General features: G+C 44.8%; 1 protein-coding gene across 1 annotated transcript in view; it reads left to right on the top strand.

The window, feature by feature from the left end:
• LMTK2 (lemur tyrosine kinase 2) overlaps window positions 1-13,405 on the top strand; it is a 250,906-nt gene that overhangs the window by 218,338 nt on the left and 19,163 nt on the right. Inside the window, exon 12 of the mRNA XM_078665164.1 lies at window positions 5,403-5,541. Coding sequence (XP_078521290.1) covers window positions 5,403-5,541 — 139 coding nt within the window. The remainder of the gene's footprint in view (window positions 1-5,402; window positions 5,542-13,405) is intronic.

A 13,405-nucleotide genomic window follows, 5' to 3' on the forward strand; every position in this document is an offset into this window, starting at 1 on the left:
AAAATGCTTGATGCTCAGGGGGAAGACAATGTGAGACGAATAGCGCACCTTGTTGGGAAGGCACATCATTGAAACATACCTGCCTGCTTACTGTCTCTCGACACGGAGAAAGCGTTCGTACCAAGTGGATTGGACCTTTCTGTAAGCAGTCCTATGCAAAATAGGATTGGGCCCCTTGATGGTGGCTCGCATCATGGCCCCTTACCTTTCCCCTACGACTCAGGTCCGGGTTAATGGCCAAGTTACCAACCTCATCTCGATTCACAGTGGTACGCGACAGGGCTGCCCCCTCCCTCCCCTCTTGTTCGCCCTTGTGGTCGAACCTCTTGCCGTTATTGTTCGCCAGGCGCCCGACATCCATGGCATCCCCCTTGGAGGCCACCAACATAAGGTTGCCCTGTTTGCAGACGATCTCCTCCTTACGTTATCCCAACCACTGATCCTTGCCCGCCCTCTACCATCTTTTATGCTTATTCGAGCAGGCGTCTGGTCTTAAGATCAATCATGACAAATCCTGGGCCCTGAACCTCACCATTCCAGTGGCGAGCTTCCCACGCTAAAGACACTGGTCCCTTACAGATGGGCCCCTCACTCCATTAGATACCTTGGACTCCATCTAACTCCCACACTCGCCACCTGGTCACAAGCCAACTGGCAGGAATGCAGACTGACTGTGCTAGAGGACCTGAGAACCTGGAGGCCCCTTTCCCTCTCGTGGCTGGGCCGATTACACACGCTTAAAATGTCCATCTTACCTAAAATTCTGTAGGTATTTCAATCTCTCCCCACCCCATCCCGCAACATCAGATTCTCAGCTTGCAGCGCAAATTGACTAGGTTTATCTGGGGAGGTTATCGACGGTGTTTCTCGAAAAAAAATACTCATGTCACCCCGGGATAGAGGGTGTCTGGACTGCCCAATCCTGGTAGAATACTATTGGGCATCACACTTACGCTTCATTTCAGAATGGATCGCATGGGAGAGTGAGAAGGTGTGGTTTCATATGGACAGGGCGATGACTGGGCGCTCTATATGGGACCTCCCATGGCAGCCCCGGGCCTCACCTTCCCGCAGCATGTACATTGCTCTCCCCAGGAAGACAGTTCTCGACATCTGGGACAAGATAGCCGTCCCCAAAGACCTCACTACCTTCCCTTCCCATCACACTCCCATTGCTGGCAATACTCTCTGCCCGCCTGCTTTGCACCCTCCTGTATTCTCCGAGTGGCTGGATGGCGGGTGTCGAACAATCAGGGACCTTTATGCAGGCGACACCTTTAAATCTTTTGAACACTGCAAACAGGGGTTTCAACTCCCCGAAGGGGCCAGATTGCAGTACTTGCAACTTAGGCACTGGTTACGCCATGCGTCTCTGACTCAAGCAGCCGCACATGCCCTTACTCCCTTTGAGCGGCTGGTCCGCTCTTTCGATAACTCCAAGGGCCTTTACTCCCGTACGTATCACATTCTCCAGAACCCCCTGCCGGTCGCCTTACATCCCTATCAGTCCCGATGGCAGTCTGACCTGTCCACGGACATCACACCCGCGCAATGGGATTGTCTTTGGCGCGACATTCCCAAGGTTTATCGATGCATATCTCAGCGGGAAACTGCATTTAAGGTTTTGACCCAATGGTTCTACACTCCTCACAGGCTACATGAGATGTTCCCTACATCTTCTCTTTGTTGGCGATGCTCGACCTCCCCCGGGGACTTCCTTCATATTTGGTGGACCTGTCCACTTCTGGCCACGTACTGGAAAGAGATCCTCAGCCACATCAAATTGGTTCTTGACTTCCCCCTGCCTGAAACTCCAGCTACTGCTCTACTGGGTACCAAGCCCGATAATTTGCGTGCACGTAGTGACCAGCATATCTGCCTCCATATGCTGAGCACGGCTAAACAACTCATAGCCCTATACTGGAAAAAAGCGGAGACTCCCCCAGTCACTATCTGGTTCACTCGCCTCTGGCCTACCATGGCGATGAAACTTCTCACTGCGCGCTTAAAGTCCTGTGACACTCACTTCACCAAACTCTGGCAACCACTAATTGATAATTTCTGTAAACTGGAGAATGCCCGCTTTCAGCCCCCGACACTCCGGGCTTTACACCTTTTTGAGGACGCTGTATATCCCCCTTCTTCTGACACATTCCCCTGACTCCTGCATCCACAATTTGTACTCCATCGCCTGTTGGCCTAATCGGGTGAACTCACCCTCACATAGTTGCCATCCCTCCCCCCCTCTCCTATCCCCCCAGCCACGCTCTTTGCAACAAGCGTTCCTCGTGCTCTTCTCTCCTGTTTCTCCTATTCCTTCACTCTCTTCCTTTTAGGAGTAATGGGGGACCTTTTCCTTCATATCCCCTCTCTTTTGGTTACTGTTTTACGTTTGGTATTGTTTGGTTTATGCAGCTCTCCTTATTTGAAGGAACTCTACAACTTGCAACTACCACATACAGCTGCTACTCTAAGCGGCCGGCCCTGCCTGGGTTGTAGGCGACTTGCTGTGTAATCTAACATTCTTGCATTGTCTCATATTGCCTCACTCTTTCTCACTGCTCAACTGTTCTTATCACGCGGCTGGTACGCTGAAAGGTTGTAGGTGACATGCTGTGTACACGCTGAGTCTTCTTCACTCCTTTAATAAAACAGATTTTCACCAAAATCTGTGATGCACATGTTTCTGCCAAAACCCTTCATTTTAACTCCATGGGACCCTAACTTGGTCCTCACATTTCTGAAGTGCACTACATTCGTCCCCCATGCACAGTTTCTCTCTCTCTCTCACTCCTGGCTATCAAGACGGTTTTTCTTTTCACAATCACTTCTGCTCGCTGTGTCAGTGATCTGCAGGCATTCTCAGTACAACCCATGTACCACTTTTTTTCTGAGAAATTGGTGCTGAGAACCCGTTCTTCCTTTCTGCTAAAGATTGTATCGCCCTTCCATGTGTAAGTTAATCACTCTCTGCTTTAAAAAATAATGTCCTCTGCATCCTGGGAAAAAGGAGGAGAGTTGATGCCTTGAGACCCCTCAGTTTTTCTATAGAATGAACAAGGAATACCATGTAAACAGCCAGCTCCTAATTGCTGCGAAGGGCAGAAGGTGATACAGAAATGAACCTTCTCTGATTGTCCTTTGCATAAACGCATGCCATGCCCTGGCTGAAATTGTCTACAATCACATTCTGCTCGAGCCAAAAGCTATCTTGATGGTGTTGGTGAAGGGTGTTCTTGTCCTTGACATCTGCCATGCTGCTACATGGGCGTCCATGCAAGAATCTCTACTGCCTAGACAGCCGAGGCCGCAGAGAGGGTAATTTTGCCCGCTTGATCCTGCAGGAAGTTTTGGTGTGAGTCCACAGCTCCGACCCTCTGCCTTTTATGAGATACTGCTTGGGTATCTATTCTAAATGTTAGGCAGCTGAAGTTTGAAATATCCATCAGAAGAACTAGTTTCTTACCTTTGGTAATACTAATTTTTGTGGACACTGAATCTAACTACAGATTCCTCGATGTCCTCTCTCCTCGCCATTCTGTGCGGTGGACTCGTGTACTTGCCGAAAAGGTTCCAAGTTAGTTTCGACAGTCACCTCTCGTTTGTCAGGATTGATAGACGTCTGAGGGTGCACACTTTAGCTTTAAAAAGGGAGCCACAATTGCCTTTTTACCAGATATTCAAGGAAGCCACTTGGTCAGCTGTTGACATGTTCATTAATCATTACTTAATTGGCATGCAGGAGTGGAAGAAACCGTCCTTAAAACATTATTTGAGACGTCTTTCTTTACTGCTCACAATCCACTGCATTAGGTGAAGGGTACTTATTTTTCTGTCTATGTAAAACATGTGATCTACAGCTACACATTCTGTGAAGGGAAAGTTGCTTACCTGTAACAATTGCTTTGCAGCCTGTAGTGCCATCTCCCAAGATCTAAATTCACACAATGTGTAACATTAATTTCAGCTACTACCTACTTACTTGAGTACTTACTTCAGTTTATAGACATTATAGTGCTTAGTACCTTCGCTCTGACACCTACTCTAAGAGGAGAAAACACAATCTAAGGTGGAGTCTGCATCCTTGCGGGTGGGAGAGGGTTGTCACAAGTCACCTTGAAACCAAAAGGGAAAAGTTGTTCCATTCCAACCTCAATATTCGATGGCATGAGTGTTTATAGCATGTGACTCTACAACTCTACAGGCTGCAAACTGAGGGTTACAAGTAAGTTATTTTTACTGTACTAACCCTATAGTCATTCCAAAGGTGCCAACTGATTTTCATTTCAATGAACAGTAGTCCTAATTATTCCAAAATCGTGCTACGGTGGCTGAAAAGAGGTCTTCCCTTAATAAATATTGTATTGTATTTGAAGTTTCAACTTGATCGGATAAAAACATTCAGATTAACTGGTCATTAGTATGTGGCTTTTTGCCTTCCACAGAAAGATTGTCCCATTTTCAATTGGGGGAGTTACGAGATGGAAAACGTCGGCAAATGTGTGCTACCATTTCAAAGCTGGTCATCCATTGCACACTTGGTGTTATATGCTGGAGTTCCCTCCCCTGCCTAACATCTGCAGGGCTGTCACTTCACAAGCGGTTATAGATTTGTGACATTTCTGCCTGGATACAGAAACGTCCAGACACTCTGTAGTGGGCCAGCAAGTTTTTTGGCGTTATTTCCGTTGCGCTAAGCCTCTTCCTGCTACATTGATGCATTACATTGCCTCAATTTTTATTGGCATTGCTGCATGAATCTTTGATAATTTTATCATATGCTTCTGTTCTGATTCAGGCAAGCGAAGCTAAGATCGATCCAGTGCTGTAAAAAAGAGTTACTTGCCTGTAACTAAAGATCTTTTGCATTGGCACATTTCATAGATTCGCATGCAACCCTCCCCCAGTCATAGGCTCTCTATATTTCTTCCTTTCACATTTCTGTTCTAGAATATATGAGGTAAAATAGTCTCTGAACGATTGGAGGTCAGATTCCCTTCATTCCATTGGTTGGATTTTTAAGACTTCTCTAATGAGGTGAGTGTCTTGCTAAAGCAAAGGTTTTCTATCTGGTTCTATGCTAATTTGATTTTACTACTTAAATATAATCACCGCGGGGTTGGCAGCTCTACAGCAGAAAATGATTAAAGTTGTGAAGTTATTAAAGATACCAACACTGAGAACAGTAGTTTCGGGTAAATAATTGTTTTTGTGCCACTGCTACTTCTGTCATGAACTTCTAAATGATGATTTGTCCTTGCTGTACTGGAACATGTAGCCCTCACAGCACACACCTCTGAGATATGTGACAGGCATGCAAAATGTTTGGCTGTTGAAATAGTGAAATGCAACTTTTAAACTGGTTTCTAGTAAAATGTAAACCATTTTTTTATACTCTTTAGGAAACTCCAACTAAGGAACTGGGTACTCGAGCAACTGATTCAAACAGCCACTTTTCCAGCAGTAGCAGTCCAGTTTCATCGTCCAGTCCCAATTATTTACAAAAATGCACAAATTCTGAGAGTTCTACTGATGAAGAAGGTAAAGGATACCTCATGAGAAGTGCTGTGTTGTATATGTTTAGGTTTATTTAGAGCACTATTTACATTTTGGTGCATCTGAATTGTGTAAAAGACGAGAAAAGCTAAAATGGTCAACTGGGTGAGTCTGTTTTCTTCTAAAGAATAAAGTGAAAGAGTATTTATAAAGTACATATAGCAAACATTTGATTTAAGGTTAATATGAGCTATACTTTTTTCAGTAAGTGCACGTAAATGTGTGAACATATCTTCATTGGGCTCTCCCTCAACATGTGAAATGACAACAATGACCAGTTCGATCATGGAAAACAAGTTTTTGTTAAATGTTATAGTTACTCTGCTGTTAAAACATCTGTTCTGCTGGAAATATCAAATAATAATTTGCTTGTGCATTGATAGAGGAAATTATTGGTTTTGTAGGAAACAGTGACCGCCATGTTAATGCCTAAACAGATGGACAACACATTAAGGGCTCAAACTGGACATGATAGGCAAGCGCTGCAACACAATAGTCCAAATAAGGTTACCAAAATCCACAAAGGAAGCCACATAGCAGCAAGTGTCTTGGCCATTGTGTTCTATTTAAGACTGCCATGTCCTCCCAGTAGTTCATGTTGAATCCAGGTGCACAAACCAACCTCTCGTTTATCATATAAACCTTTTGAATTCCACAAAGGGAACATTTCTTCCTGTTGAAAGATTAAATTAGTTGAATTAAATGTTTTCTAGCTTTCGTAATGGAAAGTTTCAATTCATTTAAGGACACAGAGGCGAACCAGCAGCCATTAAACTCTATTTATTAAAACTGTATTAACTTCATTACCCATGATCAATTGGGAAGCAACAGAAAACAGTCCATCCAATCCAAGGCCAGTAGGCCTCTCAAGAACTTCCCCTATTTATTACCGCAAACTCAGCCCATTACTCCAGATTTCAATCCTGTTTTGTGCAGTCTGTCCCTGAAAAGACAATTACCCTTGTATAATTGATTCAGAGGAAGCACCATAAAATTGAGATTGACCGTGAAATGACAGAACAAATGTAAGCAAACATTAGAAGAATTCAGAATCAAACAAGTACAATTACCTGTAAACGTATACATTTGTCGGAATAAATCTTTAAGTAACTCTTTCAAAGGGTGAGTGTAAAAGATGTCATTCTAAAAGGGGTGCTAATCCTCGCCTCCGTGCCCTTAATAGAATTTAAACTTTCTGTTACAATAGGAAATTATTCATTCCATGTCAGGACCGGAGGCGAGGATTAGACTAGTTTACAGCTTTTCCAAGTATGGGACTGGTTTAGAATAGAACCTCTTCACAGTACAATCAGAGGACCAGTCTGCTGCATTAAGGATATCTTCTAAACAAGTTCCGAAAGAGAAGGCTTTGGAAGTCATGGCCCCTCTGACCAAATTATCTCTGAACTTGCAAGTGTCAATACCAGCTTCTTGCATTGCCCATCTTACCCACCTGGCTATAGTAGGGGAGGAAACTGCTCTTTGATGTTTGGTGAGGGCCATGAATAATTGTTGAGACCCTTGCGGAAGAACATCGATCATCATAGACTCATAGGCTTTTATTGGCCGTACAAAGCATACCTTTGGTACATTTGGAAGTGTTGGTTATGAAACAACTTTTGAACTGCATTTTGTTCTCCTGGAAATCCGAAAAGCCACTCCATCTGGAGTAAAATACTCTACCTGTTTTATGTGGAGCTCCCATGTCTGAGACTCTGCTACAGGACACCAAACGCAGCAAGGTAGCTAATTCTGCAGAAATCTGCTTTATTGACGAGTATTTATTCTAAGCCCATGATATAAATAGGCGTAAGACCGTATGAACATCCCATAATGTAGAATACCTGGGTTCAGAAGGGAAGGATAATCTAATGCCTCTGAGGTTTACAAACCAACATATGTTCTCCTACAGGACGCCCATCCAGTGGTAAATAGCGTGCCGAAATAGAAGATCGAAAGGTGTTATTAGACTTGTATGCAAAACCTTCTGAAGTTGAAAAACAAGGAAATTCAAAATGTTGACAACGCCCGATCCCACGGGATCCAATTGCCCAACAACCCAACTATCGAGACCAGGCAGAGCGGTATGTTTTAATCATGCTCACTGCCCAAGCAAGGCAAGCAAGGAGGCAGCCTCCTGTGAAATTCTGCCAGTGCCAGGAGTTCCAGTCGGCAACATGATTGGATTTCCCTTGAAGATGTTCTGACAAGACCGAGATCAGTTTGGCTAGGCAGTAGGTCCAAAAAGTTCAAGACAAGTCAGAGAGTCTTCGAACTTGTTTCTCTTAAATGGTTGATGTAGCAAGCAGCCGCAACATTTTCCAATTTGAGAAGGACATAACATTTGACCTTGCACTTCACTGCAAAGGTTATGCCATCAGTTCCAGACCATTTATGTGAAAAGATCTCTCTGCAGATAACCATTTCCCTCCGGTGGAAAATTCCCTGCAGCGAGCTGCACAACCTGTACTTCTGGCATGTGACTCATTCACAAGATCGGGTTGGGAGCCAAAGATGGCACAGCCATTCCAGGCCTCCATATGGAAGATGCAATTCTTCTTTCACCTCTTCCAAGAGGGGGACGAATTGTGCGTAAGTGAGACCCAGTTAAAGGCTTTAAATCTTGAGGCATTGCAACGCCCACCCTTCAGGGAATATTACCTGTATGGACGAGGGCAAGATGCCCACTACGCAGGCAAGTTGACGCATGGAAGTCAGCTGTTCGTACTTCATTTTGATAAGCTTCCAAGATGGAATACTAATGGTGGCATTGACTGAATCCACCACAAACCCCATAAATTACAAGGATTGGGTCAGATTCATAAAATATGTCTGTTCGTTGATCACAAAACCAAGTGATTCCAGGAGATTGATAGTCTTATGTAGATGATTGGACAGGCACTCTGGACATTGATCTATAATGAGGATAACATCCGGGTAGATGATTAGTCTGGTACCTCGGGACCTCAAGTGTTCTACCACAGGCTTCAAAACCTTGGGAAAGCACCATGGAACTGAAGATAGACTGAAAGGAAGGAAGATGAATTTGAAGATTTGTGACCTCCATTGAAACTGCAGTGATCACCTGTGAGATAGGAAGATGGGAATCATGAGATAGGAATCCTTCATATCCAGACACACCAGCCAGTCGTTCGTCTGCAGCAAGTCCCTGAGAAAATGGATACCTTTCATCTTGAGGTGACGGTAAACCAGCCACTCGTTAAATTCTCTCAGGTTGATGATCGGTCATTTTTTTTTGCAGAGTTTTATATAGCGCAAACTAGACCCGAACCGAATCAGGTATCAGAGCGCTTTACATAGCACCAGTTACGTTACATGAGGACGGACACACATTCATTTTAGGCACGGGGAGATTAAGTGATTTGCCCAGAATCACAGGAGGTTTTGGCGTTGTTACCGAGACTCGAACCCAGATCCCCAGGTCCGAGGTTGAGCGCCTTAGCCGTTAGGCCAACTCCTCTCCCCTCTACGTCATTGATCCCCATTTGTCTTCTCCACCAGAAAAATATTGCTGATCAGTCTCTGAATCTACCAGGTCTGTTTGGCAGGGGAAGAAATTTAGGTTTTTGGTCTATGTGATTGGTATGGTGAGCCAAGGAATTTGATATGGAAACCCCTTACGGTCTGTAGAACCCAAGAGTCTGATGTAAGAGCCTCCCAGTTGTTAAAGAACTCTACCATCTGCCCCCAAGTCTGATCCCCTCTCTAGATTGTACTATCACCTTGAGGATTGTTACAGGAGCCATTGCCTCTGGAAGCTTATCTCAACACTCATCGACGGAGGTAACTTCTGGTTGGGAAAAGTAAAACCGGCTAGAGTCCTGCCACTGTCCGCATCATACATCAGCACTCCTAGTGGAGGCTTGATGAAAGGAGCGGCCTGTTGAGTGCCTGCAACCGGCACTGGCAAAAACACAGGAGGTAAAAATCCTTTTGATGGGGGATTGAGCTTTGTCAAGAAAGTTAAATGAGTTGAACTTTCCGAGTTCGCAAATGAAGGGATCCCCAATTAGATCCCTTGCACGATGGAACCCGTGTCTGATGTTGCCAACTCACCCAGTTTCTGGTCAATTTCAATTAAAAGGGACCTGCGCCTTTCTGTGTAGATCGGGCAGTTGGCAATCCCCTAGGAATATCATAGCTGTCTGCACCCAACTACACAATGCCTCTTGGGAAATCAGTGTACCAGATGCTTTGGCATCTTTAGCCATGTCCAGGATCTTGGACAGGGTCCTGCAACATCCAATAATTTAACTTGGAATGAGCGCCAGTAACAGTTTATCCCTTTCTTGGGATCTCTCATACATTTCGCTTGGAAGGTAGCTATCTTGGCATCAATTTCAGGTGTGAAGATGACTTTGCCCTCCAGGGAAGGTCGAGGACTGTCCACTTGAAAACAGCTATGTACCTCCTTATCAAGCGGTTTCCGTAGTTGGACTGCTACATAAGAAGCCAACTTTGGGGCCGGGGACCATTCCGCAGAACGTGGGTGCAGCAGATTATCACGGTCCAGTGTATCTAAATCGAGGGTCTGAGGAGGCATTCCAGGTGTATTGTCACCCCCACAATTGCCAGAAGGGCACCAGGGCCTGTTCTGTTTGCCCTTCCCATCCAAGATATTAGGGAACTTATTCCCATCCAAGGGGTCGAGAGAAGGGGGAGAAAAAGAGGAACTCCGGGAGTCTGGATTACCTGTGGGTCAACTGGGGCGGGGGTGGTAGTTGGGATTCAATGAAGGCCTTCTTGATGTGGACAAAGGCATCAAGAATGACCACAGGGTTGTCGGCACATTTGCGCTTAGTGTCTGCCACTAGCGCCAAGGGCTGCTCTGAAGGTATGGCAGCCTGGGGCCCAGAAGAGTCTTCCCTCGGTGCAAGGGTTTTTGGCTGTGAGATTCCATGCAGAGAATTTTCTTCTCCAAGGGAGCCAGATGATGGAAGCTTCCATGATTTGACAAAAGTGATTATCTAATGGGAGGTAGGTAATCGCCTCCTCCTCCATGTACTCCTCAGAGTTATGCATGTTGTAAGAAGGATTATGAATAAATCCTTAAAATAGAGGGCAACTACTGTAAATAATGGGAAATTCCTTGAAAGAAAGCTGTAAATTCGGCCTGAAGAGGCCTTTGGAACAAGACACTCCCTTAACAATATACTGGTAAATAATAAAAATAATTGTGGTCGACTGTGATGTGTCCCAAAAATCATACAAGCCTTACCCACAAGGGTGTACAGCTCCAGGCGGTGGCTCTGTAGCTCAGATGAGCTTGGTCAAATGTTTTGAGTGAAATGTGGCCGAAAAAGTATTCAAAACAGCCCCTGTTTGCCAAATCGTCTGGTCCCACTTCACCATATTTGACTGGTGAAACGTATTCACTGGACTCCAGGGGGTAGAGCACACCAACCGTGAAGATAATTCTGCGCGGGAGTCTAGCGGCCGGCAGACCAGACCATGCAACAGAGCCTGAGATGAAAGAAGCTACCATGTAGGAGCAAGAACGTTCCCATGGCCACGCTGAGAACGGACAACTGGTAATTAAACACAGCACAATAAGTGGCACGTTATTATATTAAATTAGAGTATTAACAAACAAATGATAATGTTTAAAAAATGACAAACGCAGAAATGGAAGCGGAGCAATTGAGGGCACTTAACTGGGGCTGCTGGAGCAACGAAGAAAGAGGGAGCTAGAGCATCTGCAGGAGGTTCTTGGGAGAAATTAAGTTTATACAGTTTAAATTAATATTTAATGTCTGCTGGTTACAATAAAGTGAAGAAATATCTGCCTAATCCTTGCCTCCGGGCCTGATATAGAATCCAAGTCCCTCGGATATTATGAAGAGGCCTTCTCCTTTATTATGTCACAATGAGTTGCCTGCAAGTTTCCAAGGCTTCTAGCCCACCAATTGGCAACAGGCGTATGCTTTTCAACAGGTTCTGAAGTTAGTTCCATTCATCTCAAGAAACTCTTAATACAAATTCTGCTCATTGGAGGGGGGAAAATACCACTAACATATCATTGTTTCACCCCTGTGAAATGATCCAGAACCTGGGTGCGCAGATGAAAAAGGCCTGCAATGGCTTTGTTGGTGATGCATTTTGTTTTGAAGATGATGCGGCCTGGCAAGGGCACCCTATGGAGTTCCATCAAGGGGAAGGGGGGAAGGGTTGTGATCATATTTCTTCAGGCCTTGGATGACACGTGCTGAGACATGCAGGTGACAGTTAATGGGTGCCAGTGATAAGTCTGGCAGGCCAATGGAGCAGGGTGTCCCATGCATTCAAATTTGTGAGTACAAGGGATTAAACAGTAGTTCTGAAGTCATTTTCTTGAGGAAATGTTTTCTCTTTCTTTAGAAGAGAGAGCTGTTATCAGGCCGACTTTGTTTTTTTGGCAATGTGCTCCTTGAGGGTGAGGCTGGCATTCAGTGAAAGATGGGTTTTTGAAACAATTATGGATCAGTTCATTAAGCCAGGTTTGTAAGGTTTTGTGTTTGTTGTTATTGGGAAATAACCGGTCTTGATGATGTGGTGGCAGTGTTTGTGGCGTTGGATGGCCACAGCAGAGGAGACTTTCAAGTAGAGTTGTGTATCATCAGCATATTGGTGAGTCTTTCTGCTTTTATTTGTGAGTACTGCTCCACGCAGCTACAGATGGAGGTTGAAGAAGACAGGGGACACTATGGAACTTTGAGCAACTCCGCATGATGCAGATATTTTGAAACCCGGAGGTCCCCATGTGAACAAACTGGTGTTGGTTGGAAAGGTAGGAGGAGAACCAGTAAAGGATATTGCCAGTGAATCCCTTTCAAGACTCCAGTGTGCGTATGAGGGCATTGACTGTTCTAAAGGAAACAGAACGGTCCTGCAATATCAGTAGTTAGAAGTCACTGTGCTGCAGCGTGAATTGTAGCCAAACTTGTAATTGTGCAGGAGAATGTTAGAATTAATGTGATTTTAGAGTTGAACATAAATTGAAAAAGCAGTCATCTTGTTGTAGGTGAGTGATGAGTCGGTGGTTGGCAAGGTCTATAAGGTTTAATGAGGGTTCCTTTAGGAGTGGGATCCTCTCCTCCTTTCAAGATGGATATTTTCTTTCATCTTCAATCTGCATTTTTTGCACTTGCTAATCTAATAGTACTGCCTGAAACTAGTTGATGAGGACTATATCACTAGTTTTGGGTCTTTCTCCTTGACCACAGCATAGTTCTTTGGATCTTAACGTGTTGACTATGGTGACGACATCTTACTCCATCAAGTTATATTTCATTGTTGACTCTTATAAATTTGATCTCAAAATATTTTTTTTTCTTCTTCCCTTGGTCCTATTGCTATGGAACAAATGAAACATTGCACAGCATAGACACCAGAAGAGCCAAAATACATATCCACATTAATCTTAAAAAGACCATACAATAACTCATTTATTTTACATGGTGCTATGTTAAAAATCAGTTTTACGGAGGAGGAGCTACGCAAGCAACCAAGATGGCCGCATAAGCTCCCGGCTCCGTCGACCTCTGTCGCTGGCGGACTTATCCTGAACTTTATCCTGACCTCCCGCCAGACTCCCGTGTGTCTGAATCGTTGCTGAGCCCAGGGGGGCAATCCCGGAGTTTTTATTGCCTTTATTGACGAAGTTACACCGTCTTTCATTTTTGGGCCTCCTCTAGTGTGTAAGCTGGGGCCTCGAGTACTGACCTAGCCGGGCTTCAGTTGAACAACATCGGCCGCGGGTGCCTGGCAGAGTCCGGTCTCATTGGAGTGGAACATATTCTTTATCCTGGTGGTGGTCCTTGGTCCCTGCGAATACTGGACGAACAGCGAC

This window comes from Lissotriton helveticus, chromosome 10 (assembly GCF_964261635.1).
Source record: "Lissotriton helveticus chromosome 10, aLisHel1.1, whole genome shotgun sequence".
In the NCBI taxonomy this organism is placed as follows: Eukaryota; Metazoa; Chordata; class Amphibia; order Caudata; family Salamandridae; genus Lissotriton; species Lissotriton helveticus.